Source organism: Branchiostoma belcheri, unplaced genomic scaffold, assembly GCF_001625305.1.
Source record: "Branchiostoma belcheri isolate BF01 breed outbred unplaced genomic scaffold, Haploidv18h27 scaffold93, whole genome shotgun sequence".
NCBI classification, from domain to species: domain Eukaryota; kingdom Metazoa; phylum Chordata; class Leptocardii; order Amphioxiformes; family Branchiostomatidae; genus Branchiostoma; species Branchiostoma belcheri.
The window spans coordinates 881,561-897,883 of NW_017804609.1; the positions used below are offsets into that span (position 1 = coordinate 881,561).

At 44.3% G+C, this 16,323-nt stretch overlaps 2 protein-coding genes across 3 annotated transcripts in view; one reads left to right on the plus strand and one right to left on the minus strand.

The window, feature by feature from the left end:
* The window catches only part of LOC109488298 (transformation/transcription domain-associated protein-like), a 121,550-nt gene that overhangs the window by 65,260 nt on the left and 39,967 nt on the right, over positions 1 to 16,323 (minus strand). The window lies entirely within an intron of this gene.
* LOC109488297 (leucine-rich repeat and fibronectin type III domain-containing protein 1-like protein) lies at positions 6,531 to 16,106 on the plus strand. Of its 2 annotated transcripts, XM_019792488.1 has the most exons (3): positions 6,531 to 6,585; positions 12,051 to 12,631; positions 13,112 to 16,106. In XM_019792488.1, the coding sequence occupies exons 2-3, from the start codon at positions 12,096 to 12,098 to the stop codon at positions 15,129 to 15,131; spliced, it is 2,556 nt and encodes an 851-aa protein (XP_019648047.1). In that variant the 5' UTR covers positions 6,531 to 6,585; positions 12,051 to 12,095; the 3' UTR covers positions 15,132 to 16,106. The 2 variants fall into 2 exon arrangements, with proteins under 2 accessions (XP_019648047.1, XP_019648048.1); XM_019792489.1 differs by lacking the exon at positions 6,531 to 6,585 and having other exon boundaries at positions 11,924 to 12,631.

Below are 16,323 nucleotides of genomic sequence, written 5' to 3' on the forward strand. Positions count from 1 at the left end.
TTTTTACTAGAACTGAAACAGGAAACACCAACATTTTGTTTCCTCGGCCTGATGTTAACATGTGGAGACAGATGATAATAAGGGAAGGCAGAATCATACGTCAGAAAGAAAACATCTGTTCCGAGTCTTAAGTAACGACGCGCAGGCCACAAATAAGTAGGGAATGAAGTGGAGACCAATCTGTGTTCCCCGCATAATAGCGGCATTGAGGCATAGGAAAAAAATGTTGTGTTTCTTGTTTCAGTCCGGAAAAAATTAAGAAAAAAGAAAGATTCTGGTTCTGAATCAACTAAAAAATACTCATATTTTGCCCCCAACAGTTGAGAAAAGTCCTTTTCTTTCCTGTTCTCTACTTTTCCATCTATCAAATTGATGCAGTGGTTTGATTAAAAGTTAAAAATTCATTGTTTTAATATGAACCCAGCCTTTTTTGTTGACTTCATGGCTCCTATCGCATTTGGGGCTATAATAGGATACCTAGACCTGTTTTTATTTTTTTTTAAATTTTCTCCCTGTCGCTTCATATTTTTTATAAAAAATCCGGGAACCAACAAATTAAATTGGTATGGCCTTAACGTCAGGCTACACACACACCGATTCCCCTGGTAGAAATTAGCAAGCACGAGGAAAACCCGACTGCCCATTAATAACCATATCTCCCCGCCACTAATGTCCACCCTCCATCGGAAAAACCATGAACGCCGATATCAAAACGCAGTAATGCTATTTCGAGCGCCGCTCGTCAAACCCTACATTTGCTTAGCCTCTGTAGCAGGCTTATAGAACAGGGGGTTTGGTGGTCTTTGGCTGTTTTCTGATTAGCCTCCGTAGCAGGCTTATAGAACAGGGGGTTTGGTGGTCTTCGGCTGTTTTCTGATTAGCCTCCGTAGCAGGCTTATAGAACTGGGGGTTTGGTGGTCTTCGGCTGTTTTCTGATTAGCCCAGTTTGGGCAATTCAACCAGGCAGGCTATGTTGTCTATATGCAATCAGAAATTAGCACATAAAAGCTCCCTAAGACCCTGAAGACCCCCAAAACCCCCAGTTTTTGGCATGCTATGGAGGCTAACGTTTGCAAACTGTGGTAAATGTAACCTGGCCTATCTACATGTAGCACTGCAACTGCCTGTACCAATACTCCACATTCTAGCAAGCTGGAGATTACATGTATGTTCAATACATTTGAGCGTGTAACATGTTCAAATTTATCTATTTATTTCATCTCAGGATGGCTGGGTGGCCCCATCCAGCCTGCAATTATTATAGCTGTTTCCAAGGGGGGCCAGCATGTTACAAGACCAGACATTATACATACATACAGTTAAACAAAGGAGGACAACATACAGTAAACATATTATAATATATAATTTATACAACAAAGTCCATTGTGTCAAAACAAATTCATAGTCCAATACTCAATGTCCTAGCTGCTCCATATTAGTCAAACCAATCTTGATAGAAATGCAACCCGAGTGCAAATACCACAAAGGATTTTCCTAGCTGCAGACGTAAATTGAGGCGTAAGTAACACACGTCAGACAGCCAGGCAGCCTGCCGGGGCGTGGGTGGCAGCAAGTCGTCGTCAAGGCAACGGTTGCCTAGGCAATCGATGTGTCAGCGCCGGGCAGCCGGCTCTCAGACGGGCCGGGGCTGTCAGTACAGTGCGTGTGTGTGTGAGCACGTCTGACGGAGAATGCCACCCCGCATGCCTTTGCGTGTGTTGCCGGGTGAGATACGCCCAACGGGCAGATGAGACGTTCAGAGCTACTGCCGGTACATAGAAGAAAGGCTTGCAACGACTCGGAATTTACAATCAGCAGCACTACCCTAAACTACAGGCAGCACTTCCAACCGGGCACGGAGAAGGGAACAACTGTACAGTACTACATGGGATGTCTGCTCCTGAATAGTACAGTCTGACTACCAGCTTGCAACGATTTGGAATAACAACCAGGAAAACTACTGCTACAATACAATTCCAGCAGGGCACCCAGCAAGGAACTACAATACTACAACAAGGCAGAGAGAAAGGAACAAAAGTTAACGTGCTACATGGTACTACATTGGATGTCTGCTCCTCAATTATAGCACAGTCTGACATACATGTACCGGAGGCTTGCAACGACTTGGAATATCAACTAGCCAGCTGACAGCCTGGCACTTAACTACCATACAATTCCAGCAGGCCACCCAGCAAGGAACAACAATACTACAGTGTGGTGTGTTAGCTGGTGTGTTATGCAGAAGGGCGGTTATACAGCTATACTGATACAGATACAAACAGGGCAGAGAGAAAAGGACAACTTTGAGTTACCGTACTACTGAGAGAATGTCAGCCGGCATGCGTTTGCATCCGTGTGAAGCCGGGTGGCGGCCGGGTGAGTGAGTTATGCCGGGCAAGATGAGATGATCAGAAAGAAGACGACGTGTCACGCTTTTCGGGGCGCCGGGTTGTTGGTTGTTCCGCGGACGGTCGGGGCTATCGAACAGGCCATCACCGTGGGAACGGGAGGACAGAAGAGGAGGAGGAACTTGCGTCGACAAGGAATACCAATCAGGCAGCCAGCTGGCAGTGCACGCACAGTACTTCCAACCGGGCAGAGCAGTACTACATGGCTAGGGGAATGTCGCTTCTTCAATAGCTCAGGTTGACACAGAGAAGAGAGGCTTGCAACGACTCGGAATAACAATCGGCAACACGGACAGTATAACATCCTCCCAACCAGGCATGGAAAAGGGAACAACAGTGTACTACAGAGGGATGTGTGCTCCTGAATAGCAAGGGTTGACACTACAACAAGCTGGCAGTACATGTATAGTACTTCCAACCGTCCATAGAGAAGGGAACAACAATGTACTACATGGGATGTCTGCTACTGAATAGCAAGGATTGACATACCGGCTTGCAACGACTTGGAATAACAATCGGCAACAATCTACATGTTCAGTCCTTCCAACTGGGCAAGGAGAAGGGAAATACTGTACTACAGAAGGATGTCTGCTCCTGAAAAGCACGGTCTGACACCCTGGCTGGGTTGGTGGAAAAAGGAGTCCAGCATACTGGCTTGCAATGGCTTGGAATAACAATCGGCAACACTAAAGCTTGGCACGTCTACTATACAATTCCAACAGGGCATAGCCAGAGAAGGGAACAGCACTGTTTCTACGGGTGAATCTATCTCTCTGAATACCACGGTCTGATGCACATAACAGAGAAGGCAGGCTTGCAACGACTTGGAATATCAACTAGCGACACTACAGCCTGGCACTATATTACCGGTACTATATAATTCCAGCGGGGCAAACATAAAGGAACAACAATACAACAGTAGGATCATGACGGGGCATGTCAGTTCCTGAATAGCCTATCCTGACCCTGGCCACCAAAGAGGGAGGCAAGCTCATGACGGATCGGAATACCAATCACCAACACTACAACCCTCTGGCACTCAGTGCAACATACAGAGAAAGGAACAACAACACTAAGGAAGGATCAGTAAAAGGGAATGTCAGGTCCTGAATAGCCCACCCTGTGACCCGGGTAAGTACTGTACAGGTACGTCATGCAACATTATGTAACTGTTACGGGGTAGTAGCTACACAGAGGTAAGTGTAAGCCACCTTGTACATGTACATTTGTATGTTGCTGTAATATTTTGTCATGTCTTGTCAGCAGGGCAAGCCCTTTGTAACAGCCACTGGCTAGTTGGACTACCCTGGCTGTGAGGGTTGAACAGCCAAACCAATGAATAAATTGACAAATAAATACACACATAGACATCATGCAACTTTAACTGTTACAGGGTAGTAGCAGCTGGCTTTACACACACAAATGTCAATCAAGCCATCTAATGTAAGTCATCTTATACATGTATGTTGCTATAATGTTTTGGATTGAACAGCCAAACCGATAAATAAATAAAAAATTACACACACACAAGTTAGGGACGCCTGTCAGATCACGAGCACACTCCCATCTCCACCTGAAATATATTGTGCCGATGAAAGATTAATTTTGTTGGCAACCAGATACTTTTAATTGAGTCGGCGAGTAAAAACCATTGCTGGGCTCCCTCCCTCGGGATCCATTGATCGGCTGTCCCATTATTATACGGGGGATAAATATCCTCCCTGTGTGAAAGGCTTTGGCGCAGTCCAGTCTATTAATGTGCAGGGCTGGAAATACTGGGTGCATGTGCACCTTAGTGCACCCAAAATTGGAGCTGTGCAAGCACCCAAATATTTTTGTAGGTATTTTTGTATATATCAAATGTATAATAGTATACAGGATATTCTTGATATCTAAGTGTCAGAAAAATAATAAAATCTTTGATGTAGTACTAAGTCTTGTTTAAGATTTTAAGGTTAGCCACCATTCCAGATTCAAGCTCAGATGATGTCAGTAAGATCTGTAATTAGGTTTTGTTTTATATGGTGCACCCAAAAAATTTTTTGCGCACCTAATTTTTTAGGTTAGGTGTACCAGTGCACTTATTCCCAAAAATGAATTTCCAGCCCTGAATATCCACCGTCTGTAAAAGGCTTTGGCGCAGTCCGGTCTATTAATGTGGAGCTGCCGGCCCTCGGCTTGGCTAAAAGGTGCTGAATCCAATAGATTTGTACCACGGCGGTGCATATTGATCAGGGCCTGGGCTTGGGGGGAGTGTACGTCTACATGTACATGTAGGAGCCACGGGTACGGACTTTCGGATATACCCGGCCCCTGTAAAAGAGTAGGTCTGTGTGCTTGAGGGAAGCATGCAATGTAGGAGCCATGGTTACTGACTTTGCCTGGATGCCTGTCTGCCCTACATGTATTGTGAAAGTGTGTATAGCTAGGAAACTCACAGACTGAACTGTACCGGATGTTTTCGCCTCGTGTGTGCTGTGCTTGGGGGAGTGCACGTATGTACAACATGTAGGAGCCACGGTTATGGACTTTGGGCTGGATGCCTGCTTGCCCCATGTGAGAGTGTAGCGGGGAACTCACAAAGACTGAACTGTATAGATCGGATGTATTCGCCTTGTGTGTGCGTGCTGTGCTTGGGGGAGCATACATGTACGTTGCAGTGAGGACTTTGTGTGACTGGATGCCTGCCTCGTGTGCAGCTTGGAAAACTCGGAGACTGAACTGTACCGTCTGTATATTCACCTCGTGATTACATGTAGATGCTGTGCATTCTGGAACATACGTTGTAGTAAGCACTTTTTGTGACTGGATGCCTGCCTCATGCGGAACTGTGTGTGGGAAGAACTCACACGCAGATATTGCCAGTGCGTCCAGAGATGCTGGTAATGCTATAGCGTCTGCGATCACTTCGCATGATGAGATCCATTGTACGTTGTAGTGACTACACGCACTGGATGCCTGCTCTAAATCTACGTGGAAGTGTTGGAGGTTAATTCTCCCAGACAGACTTAACTGTTACAGTACCGTCTGCATTTAGTTTGACGTGTGATTAGAATACCTATGCTTTGAGGAGCTTGTACGTGGTTCCAAAGACTCTTGATGCCTGCTATATGTGAAAGTATTGGAGCTTCTCCCAGACATACTGGACTGTTACTAACAGTAGCGTCTGCAATCGGTGATTAGAATTCCTATGCTAAGAGGACCTTCTACGCCATTGCAAATACTTTCTGCTGGATACATGCCCATGTGGAACTGTTGGAGGTTTTTCCAGACAGACTGAACTCAAGCGTCTGCATTCGGTTCATGTGATTAGAATTCCCATACTTAAAGAGGCTTGTACACTCACTGCAAAGACTCTACACTAGATGCCTGCTCTACATGGAAGTATTGGAAGCTCTCTCAGACTGTACTTGCACTACTGATACAGTAGTGTCTACATTTGTGTGATTGAATTTCTATGCTAAAAAGACTTTGTGCTGGATATTTGCCCATGTGGATCTGTCTGAGGCTCGCTCAAGCGTCAGTATTCACACGGTGTTTCCCCCTGCATCCTGCCTATTGGCTCGCCTGGACTCTTGCTGCTGCTTCGGATGTTGGATTATGACAAACATGCCGGCGTGCGGGACCTGTCATGTCCTCCCCTGACTCTGCCAAGCCACACTCAGCTGTGCAGACGGCCTACGGGCAACGACCTACTAGTAGCCGGGTGAGAGTACCAGAGGTTTGGGGTTTGATTCCCAGAGGCAGAACCATCCATTATCTACATACAACATGCCATTGAGTCTACAGCAGGGTTTTATATACTATAGGAGGAATCTCTCAGCAAGCCAAGCTATACTCAGCTGTGCAGACAGCCCACAGGCATCGACCTAGCCGGGTGAGACTACCAGAGGTTTGGGGCTCGATTCCCAGAGGCTGAACCATCCATTATCTATATACAAACATGAGTCTACAGCATGGTTTATATACTAGGAGGAATGCGTGTGTTGTGCAGACTGCCATCGGCCATTGACCTAGCCGGGTGAGACTACAACCAGAGGTTTGGGGTTTGATTCCCAGAGGCCGAACCATCCGTTATCATTCTACAAACAAACATGAGTCTATGGCAGCTTAAAGCAGGGTATAGAGAAAGTAACAACACTACAGTTGAGGAGCATGAAGTCATCGACCTAGCCGGGTGAGAGTATGAGGTTTGGGGTTCGTTTCCCATTTATTATCTACATACAAAATGATACTACAGCATGGTTTATATAGGAGAAATCTCTCAACATGTGTGGAAAGCAGGTAAGAGTACAACCAAAGGTACAGGGTTCTTTTCCTAGAGGCAAAACCATTTGTTATCTAGTATATACATACATGACTCTACAGCAGGGTTTGCATAGAAGGAGTGCGTGGAAAGCATGACTTAATGCGAGGCGCCCCCAAGCTATCAATCATTCTCCCGTCTCCTTGCCTTATGGTTGCTGGCACGGCCTTTCAAATGCCAGCCGGCGTGTGCTAAGCCCGGTCTCTCTAAAGTCTAATGCACACCACTAGCACTACTTCTGGTCGGTTCGAATACGTTGTGTCGGGCCCATTTTTACATGAAACGCCAGGCTGTATACACTGTACATATCAGGCCTTTCAAATGCCAGCCGGGGTGTGCTATAAGCCTGGTAGCCAGTCCTGTATGTGCTAATATGCATAGTACCACTAGTACTATACTCCAGGCCGGTTTATGAGTGTTGACTTGAGTTGAGGAGCCCATTTTTACGTGAAACGCCAGGCTGTACACTGAAAATAATGCCGTCTACGGTAAGCTTTCCAACCCTTAGGTCTCCTGTCCTGTGCTAATGTGCTCCACTCGTGCCACTCGAGTGTTGAGTTGAGTCAAGCTTGTTTTGCATGTTTGAAGCGTAGACCTAAATGCCGGGCACTCCACCCGGCTTGACGCCCGACTGAGGTAAGCTTTCGAACCCTTTCAGTCCGGATGTGCTGAGATGTGCTTTTATGAGCATTCGTGTCATCATGTTGACAGTTATGTGTGTGCCCCAGGCTATAGATGTCTGTGTGTGTATATATAACTATGCCTGCTTTCTTCATGCTATAGGCTTGGCTGTTAGATGTGTGTGTGTATAACTATGCCTGCTGTCTTCATGCTACTGGCTTGGCTGTTATCGTGTGTGTGTATACCTCTAGATCTGCCTGCTCTGTTCATGCTTTTGGTTTGGCTGTTCATGCACTGAAATGTGTTTTTGTTACCAGTTGTGTCATCGTGATGACAGTTATGTGAGTGCCCCAGGCTATAGATGTCTGTGTGTGTTAATACCTCTGGTTGCTCTCTTCATGCTATAGGTTTGGCTGTTATCGTGTGTGCGTGTGTGTGTGTGTGTGTGTGTGTGTGTGTGTGTGTGTGTGTGAGTGTGAGTGTGTGTGTGTGTGTGAGTGTGTGTGTGTGTGTGTGCGTGTGTGTGTTTGTCTGTGTGTGTATACCTCTGTCTGGTCTCTTAGTGCTATAGGCATGGTTGTTATCTTGTGAGCTCTGACGAGGCAAGGCTGGCATTGATGTGGGACTGAGCTTCGTGGGCATGATGAGCTGAAGTAGAACTGCTATTATTTTATCTCCATGTATATTTTACAGGGCTTGAAATTCATTTCTGGTGCACTCAACGTACGAGCCATATCTCAGGTCACAACCCTTTCCCTACACCATTTCTAGCATTGCTAGCTATAGCTACTAGTCTAGTGTAAACTTGTATGTACCCTCAGTCTGTAGATTTGAATCTTTTGCCATGGTTATACAACCGGACAGACCATATCTCAGGTCACGCCCCTTCCGGATCCTCTCGGCTTCTATTTCGCGCTTCCTCCTGAGATAAGGCTGGCGGAACGTGGCACATTTGCCGCGCACTAAAAACCACCATCACCACTTTATCATGTCCGATAGGTTGGGCACAAGGCCTAGGAAAAAATGTTGTGTTTCCTGTTTCCCGACCGACCCTAGAAAAAGCTGCCAACCCTAGCCTTTTTTTGTGTAGACTCCTGCAAGGGACATAAATTTTTTGAGCTGATCAACCTTTTCTAGCTCCATGATCTGACACCTGAGTGACAAAATGTTGTACAATCAGTTTTCCAACATTGACATTGAAAATAAAAGTGTCCTCATACAAGTTTTACTTTAATTGTTAAACTGTATTGTATAAGTTGGATCACTAGAGATCACCAAAGTCGAATACAAAAAGAAAGGAAATGAAAATAATGATAATCCCTACTGACCGACCCAAATTTTTTCAGGACTGAAACAGGAAACACAACATATTTTCCCCAGGCATCACCACTTTATCATGCCTGATATTACAGCATCATTCCGGTCCTGCCTACACCACAATGCAGCACATTCAGATGTAATCTGCCCACTACTCCAGGGAAATGGGCCATTGTCTGAGCCGGCCTTATTAAACCCGGGCCACATCAGGCCAACTTAATGCCCAAATTGAGATCATATCGTACAGCCAGGGACACGCACACGCCAGATCGAAATGTTTTTCTGTCAGCCCGGGTTCATGATTGGACCTGGGGGGAGGGTGTTCAGGATCTAGGGGGGTCGGGGGCAAATTTTGTATTTTCAAGGGAGAAATGCACAGTTTCACACATTTTGGAGGCAAAAATCATGGGGTTGAGAGTGATTGTTGGTGGACCTTTGGTTATTTTGATATTTTACCCAAGATTTTTGTTGACGGATTGGTTAAAAAAATTTCAGTCACATTCCACAAATTTCTTGCAATTTACCGGAAAACTGGTGCTGGCTCGAGCCTTGATGCATGCATTGATGACACATTGATACCGGCAGGACTCTCCCTATAGACAAAACCAACAACATGACTCATCCAAAATTAATAGAAGGAATTAATTTGGGCTGTCTCATCCGTTGTAATTTGTGTATTTGCAACTCAGGGAGTTTCATCCCTGCTGTAAGGTTTGCTTTTTTGTGTCACAAATAAATTAACTATAAAGTGATACCGTCTCTCTCTGGACACTCTCTCTCCAGACAAAACCAACAACATGAGTCATTCAAAATTAATAGAAGGAATTAATTTGGGCTGTCTCATCCGTTGTAATTTGTGTATTTGCAACTCAGGGAGTTTCATCCCTGCTGTAAGGTTTGCTTTTTGGTGTCACAAATAAATTAAGTATAAAGTGATACCGTCTCTCTCTGGACTGTCTCTCCCCAGACAAAACCAACAACGCGACTCATGCAAAATTAATAGAAGAATTAATTTGGGCTGTATGGAGGGTATTGTCCCCGCTGGGTTGATTGTTTGACCCGCGACGTCGCGAAGAAAAAACGACGAACGCCCCTCGTGTCGGGTCCAATCTAGATTTACGTGTGCAAACCACACGAGCGTGTGTGCTATACCGAAGGAGATACAGGGCTCGAAATTCATTTTTGGGAATACTGGTAGGTGCACTGGTGCTGTACGCAAATCTTTGTGTGCAACATATAGGATAAGATACTAGTAAGTAGAATGTCAGCAAAAACTAATTATGTTTCATTTCTACAGAAAAGCACTATATTAACAATGATTTTATTATTTTTCTGATAATATGTAGATGTTAAGAATATGCTGTATACTACATTCAACATCCTATTACGATTTATATATTAACCCTATATTTGACTAATTGTACTATGATTCATAACCCCTTAGGAATTCCTAGCATAGGCCAATACAGTAACTATACAGATTAACATGACATATCGAGAGTCATCTAGGATACATTTCAGTCTGTATGGTATGCATATGTTTCAAAGATACAAGGTACCTTTTAGATGTGACTATCATTCAGCATAAGACTATGTAGCTTCCTTAGCTTGGGGCAGTTCTACCAAGCATCTGTCTTATACATACAGTAGCAGGAGACATACGTCCCTCTTAAGTATATAGTCTAGGTAATGTAAGTCTACATGGTACAAATTTCCTCAACTTCAGACATGAACATTCTTCAACACACTAAGATGTTGAAAACTCCTTGGGGCAGCTTCTACCAAGCATCTGTCTTATACATACTGTACCAAGGAGATATACACTCATGATCATGTATATGCATAGTTCGAGGCAGTGTTACGGTAGCCTACATTTGCAACTTTCAGCTTTTGAGGTATCTCTAGTAGAAGACATTGAAACTACCTCAGGGCAGATTATACACTAAGATTTGTCATACATACAAGCAGTAACAACGCTATGCATCAAAAGTGCCAGAAAATGTAAGAAAGTTTACACGAGATTCTCCTACTTAGTACCTCTAGTATAAGACCTTGTAACATCCTTAGGGTATAGATGCATCAATAGCACAAGAAAATGTTTGACTGTGTTCAAAAGTTTCACCTACTCGGAAGCTCTAGCATAAGACCTTGCAACTTCCTGAGGGTATAGATTCCACAGTAAGATCTGTCATACATATAAGCAGTAACAACACATGCATCACAAGCACCAGTACATGTTAGACTGTGTGGAAAAGTTTCACCTACTTAGTATCTAGGATAAGACCTTGCATGCAAGTTCCTGAGGGTATAGATTCTAGTGTAAGATCTGTCATACATATAAGCAGCAACAACACATGCATCAAAAGCAACAGTATCTGTTTGACTGTGTGGAAAAGTTTAGAATCTCTAGCATAAGACTTAAAAACTTCCTCAGGGTAGATTGTACTGTAAGATCTGTCATACATAACAACATATATGCATCAAAACTGCCAGTAAATGTTAGAAAGTATGGACAAGATTCACCTAGTACTCAGAATCTCGAGCATAAGACCTTGCAATTTCCTGAGGGTATAGATTCTACAGTAAGATCTGTCATACATATAAGACGTAGTAACATCAAACATGCATCAAAAGTGCCAGTACCTGTTAGACTGTGTGGAAAAGTTTCACCTACTTAGTATCTAGGATAAGACCTTGCATGCAAGTTCCTGAGGGTATAGATTCTAGTGTAAGATCTGTCATACATATAAGTAGTAACAGCACATGCATCAAAAGTGCCAGAGAAAGATAGACTAGTTTTGCCTACTCAGAATCTCTAGCATAAGACCTTAGGGTAGATTTCACAGTAAGGTCTGTCATACATATAACCAGCAAGAACACATGCATCAAGTCCCATATACAAATGTAATGCATGAAAACCTCTGATGTCCTTAAATGCCTTCATCACATCCTTCCTGATAAATTGCACAGCCATGTGAAGATCTACTGTATCAAGCATAGACACATCACTCAAAAGAACAGTTACTCAAGCAACTGGATATGATTTTGGAAACGGTCAGACGTTATGGGTAGCATCCACTACCTTTCGTCAGTGACACTGGAGAGTTATCAGAAAGGGAGGTTTATAAGACATAAGTACGAAATATTGATTGATGTGCAATTATGCAGAGACATAATTCGTAGCGTTGGGAAAATGACAGCGATGAGAATGGAATTCGCCCGGTTTCTCAAGAATGACAGAGATCCGACCACTCCTCCTTTTGTACCTTTTTCTGTGCCTCTCTAGTGCAGGGCGATCTGCTTGAGTTTAAGATATTGGCCATGTGTATAGACATTGACATAGACACATCAATACCTCAAGAAAACTGGCTAACCACATCTCTTGTTTCTTTTCTCAGTCAGATGCACACCTGGTGAGCAGGTAACACCTCCTCAACACTACCATGTTCTCCTTACGACACCTTCTCACCGGCTTCTGCTTTTCTTGGCTCGTTCTGGGAGTGCGTACGTCCTGTCCTGACTCCTGCAAGTGTCGATTTTCCTCGGTCGACTGCCAGCGAGGCGAGCTTGCTGAAATCCCCCGGGACCTACCCAGTACCATCAAACTCCTCAGCGTCACGCGAAACAATCTAAACCACCTCCCAGAAAATGCCTTCACACATCTACAGAAACTGGAAGAGCTACGGCTACCGCACAACAAGATTGCACGGATCGCAACCGGCGCTTTTAATGGGCTACGCAACCTTAAAGAGTTGGCTCTGGACTACAACGAAATTCGGGTGCTTCGAAGGGACATGTTACAAGGATTACCGAATTTGAGGAACTTGTACTTGGAGCATAATGCGATAGCTCGTGTAGATGGGGATGCTTTCCTGGATATGCCTTACCTGGAAGGGATTTATTTGGGACATAATCTGCTGACAGATTTTCCCTGGTCTGCTGCTAACCGCATGAAATCCCTGCAGTCTCTCAACCTGAGGTTTGATGTTTTATTATGTTTACTTTTGCATAAGGTATACCAATATGCAGTCTGCATTTTGCAGAGAAATTTTCAATATTGCAGGAGATTTGAGCAACCTGCAATTTTGCAGAAAGAAAGAAATCAGGCTAGGGGTTCAATTGTGTTGGTATAGGTGGGTATAGTATTTTCTAAGTAAGATCTTTTGTGTTTACTACTTACTTTATGATATACTAATAATGATAATTTTGTATTTCTAAAATTGTTTGTAAAATGTTTGCCGATATGCAGTTTTGTATGGGTTCAGGCCAAGGCTTGCAAGTGTATATTCACAGAAAGTATTTCCAAATTGCAGAACAAAATGTTGATATTCTGCAATTATAACAATGAAAAAAGTATTTCTAACACTGTCTTGTCATTGCAGGTTAAACAAGAAATGATATCTATATTGTGCTAAGTTTACTGCCAACTATTACAGCATCCACTTCTCTTGTTGTGCAGGTTCAACCGGATTTCCGTACTCCGTCAGCGGGACGTCGGCCACCTTCTGGAGAAGATACTGGTCCATCTCCATGGAAACCCCTGGCATTGCAACTGCGAAATCTTCTGGTTCTGTGACTGGCTTCGGACACCTCCGCCTGAAATCGCCATGCACATGAACAAGTACGTGTGCGCTTCACCCGACCACAACTCGGGAAGACGGTTCGCGGACGTACCCTTAGCGAACTTAACCTGTCGTGCACCTTTAATAATTAACCCTCCGTTGGATTTAGAGGTCCAAAAGGGCGCTACGATTGAACTACACTGTATTGCAACCGGTGACCCAAGACCCAGTATACAATGGGTCACGCCAAAGGGGCATGTCGTGTCCACAGGACAAGGTTCGAACCAAGTGTTAGAGCTAGAAGACAGCATACTGGAAGTACGTGACGCGAGTATTGAAAACAATGGCAGGTATACATGTATCGCGTCAAATTTGCTCGGGAATAGAACTTCGGATGCGTATGTGACAGTATCTCCATCCGGACACCCTACGGGGCCACCCCAGGGTAGTTACACCGCGCGCCCCACTGAAACACCATATGCTGCAAACCTGACCATATCAGACGTTACCCCAACTTCTGCCACACTTATGTGGCTTCCCGAGGACAGGAGGGAAGCCAGGTATAAAATCATGTACTTCTGTATAGATGATAATGACATTGTCCGCTCGAAAAATCTCGAAGACAAAGTGACTTCGTACACTATAGAAGACCTAATCCCTGCGAGTCAGTACACAGCTTGTCTTCACGTAGAGTATGTGAGAAAACTTGAGAAGACAAGAGAATTCTGTGTTGACTTCAAGACGCTATCTGAGGCATCTCAGAATGATTCTAATTATTACATTGTGATCGGTACTGCGCTAGGCTGCATCGCGAGCATACAAGTCTCTGCTCTCATGTTCTACCACCTCATCTACCTAAAGTGTAAGAAACGGAAGAAGGAAGACTCTTATGAGGAAGAGTTAGGCATGTACACGTCTTATGAGGAACCTTACTCTATTGACGTGACCCTACCAGATATCAATCAGCACTACAGAAGAGGGACGATCGCTGGATTTGAGGCCATTAGTGTACGTGAGGGAAGAGAGATACCGATACCAGTCTTAATCAACGGAATGTTATTCCAGAGAGCGAAATCGGGGAGCGAAGCAAAGATGGCTGCCGCGCCAAGAGAAGGCTCGTTGAGTGACGTTCAACGCGCTCAGAGCAATCCGTCTATGATCACGTTCAAAGGACCTGGTTCAGGCGGTTCGCCCGACAATCGTACAACACCGTCGAAAACCGGTACGTACAAGGAGGCGGTCACGCAAACTCCTAGGATACAGGGGAGACATAGTAGCCAAGACCAGTATCCTACGAACACGTATAACATTAACGCTGAGGTGCACCATAGTAAGGATGAAAGTAGCTGTAACAGCTCGCAATCGAGCGCTGCTACATCCGATCACGGATCCGACAAACAACCCGAACCTCGTGGTACAACAACAAACCTTGAGGAAGACCACGAAGAAATCAAAGACGATTCAGTCATACCTGATAACATCATCGATATCACCAGAAAAAACACCTGTAATTTAGAAATACACAGAGAAGAAGGGCCATGCTTGATCAACAGTTCCACTAGAATGGACCAGAATGATTCTAGTACGTGTTCTTGGCAGAATCCGACGGAATGCCACCCTAGAAAACCTCCCTCTTTAGTCTCCAGCCCAACTGGATTAAGAATCGCGACGTCAGAGGGCAACAACAGTTCGCAGGGAAGTAGTTCGTTAGGGAGTACACTAACGAGCGGGGAATACGCCGACGCGGAGATGACGCAAACAGGTTCGAGCGAACGCGATAGCGATGTCTCGTTCTACCACTCCCCACCGGAGGAATTCATGGATGGAGTCGAAAATTGCGACGAGGGTAATAAAAAAGTGGTGGAAAATGGTCCAAGCAACCTACAACTTGCTGACATGGAAACCACAAGGCTTTGATATAACGTATGTTTCATCTATGTGTGCTACGGATACTACTGTCTTCTTATAGGATTCACCTGTGGATACTACTACTTAGGATTCCTTACGTACGGGATACTTCTTCTACACTGTTGTTTTTTATCGGGTTGGGACTCTACTCTTCATATTGTATCTGCGTGTGTGTGCATCTGGGAAAGGAAAAGTCAATACTGTTACGACGTTAGACCCACTGGTTTGGAGAGTAATGTTATGACGGAGGGCTGTTATCAAAAGGCCATTTGGCAGCGGCGTATCTGCTCTATATCTTCATCCCACTACAATGGATTTTACCCCATGCCTATTGGATTTCTGTGCAACGGATTGTGACTTTCGGACGGAGCGGGGGAAAACGGAAAACACACGCACACAGGTTTGTCTGTAACTCTCCAGGCCACTCCAATTTAATTCCTTGGTTCTCGGACCTTTTAAGTGAAAAATACAGTTAAAAAAACACCAATTTCTGATGCACATAGAAAATACTAAAACTGTTTTTGTCTTACTTGCCTTGCACCCTCCTCGTATAGTACTGACCTAGGCCTTATCCAAGTAATCTTTCATTTTGTATACTAAACATATTAAGATGATATTAAACCCCCAAAAAACCAGACATCATGAAACCAGAGGGCAGGGAGGAAAACTTATAAAAATATATCTGTATTCACTCTAGAAAATAGAGTGTGACAAAGCATAAACCTGGCCCTCAGCCTTGGTTTTCTTTCTGTTTTCCATGCTGTTAAGCACATTTTTTAAAATCTGTGAACCGACAAATCAAATTGGTGTGGCCTTAAGTTCTGTCTACAGAAGACAAAGTAGGTGCTCTATCCATGTTAGTAGCTATATATGACACCTGTAAGTTCTCTCTTGGTTTCTCCTTGATTACACTTAGCCTCCATAGCAGGCTTATAGAACTGGGGGTTTGGTGGTCTTCGGCTGTTTTCTGATTAGCCCAGTTCTAAAAAACGGGGAATTCAATCAGGCCGGCTATGTTGTCTATTATGCAATCAGAAAATAGCACATAAAAGACTCCTAAAGACCCCCAAAACCCCCAGTTTTTGGCATGCTATGGAGGCTTGATTACACCAAGGTTCGGCGCCTGACAGTTACCGATGGTTCCCTGCCCTGTAGAAGTGAAGGATAACCCTGGGCCAGGCTTTCTTATGAAAAACCTATT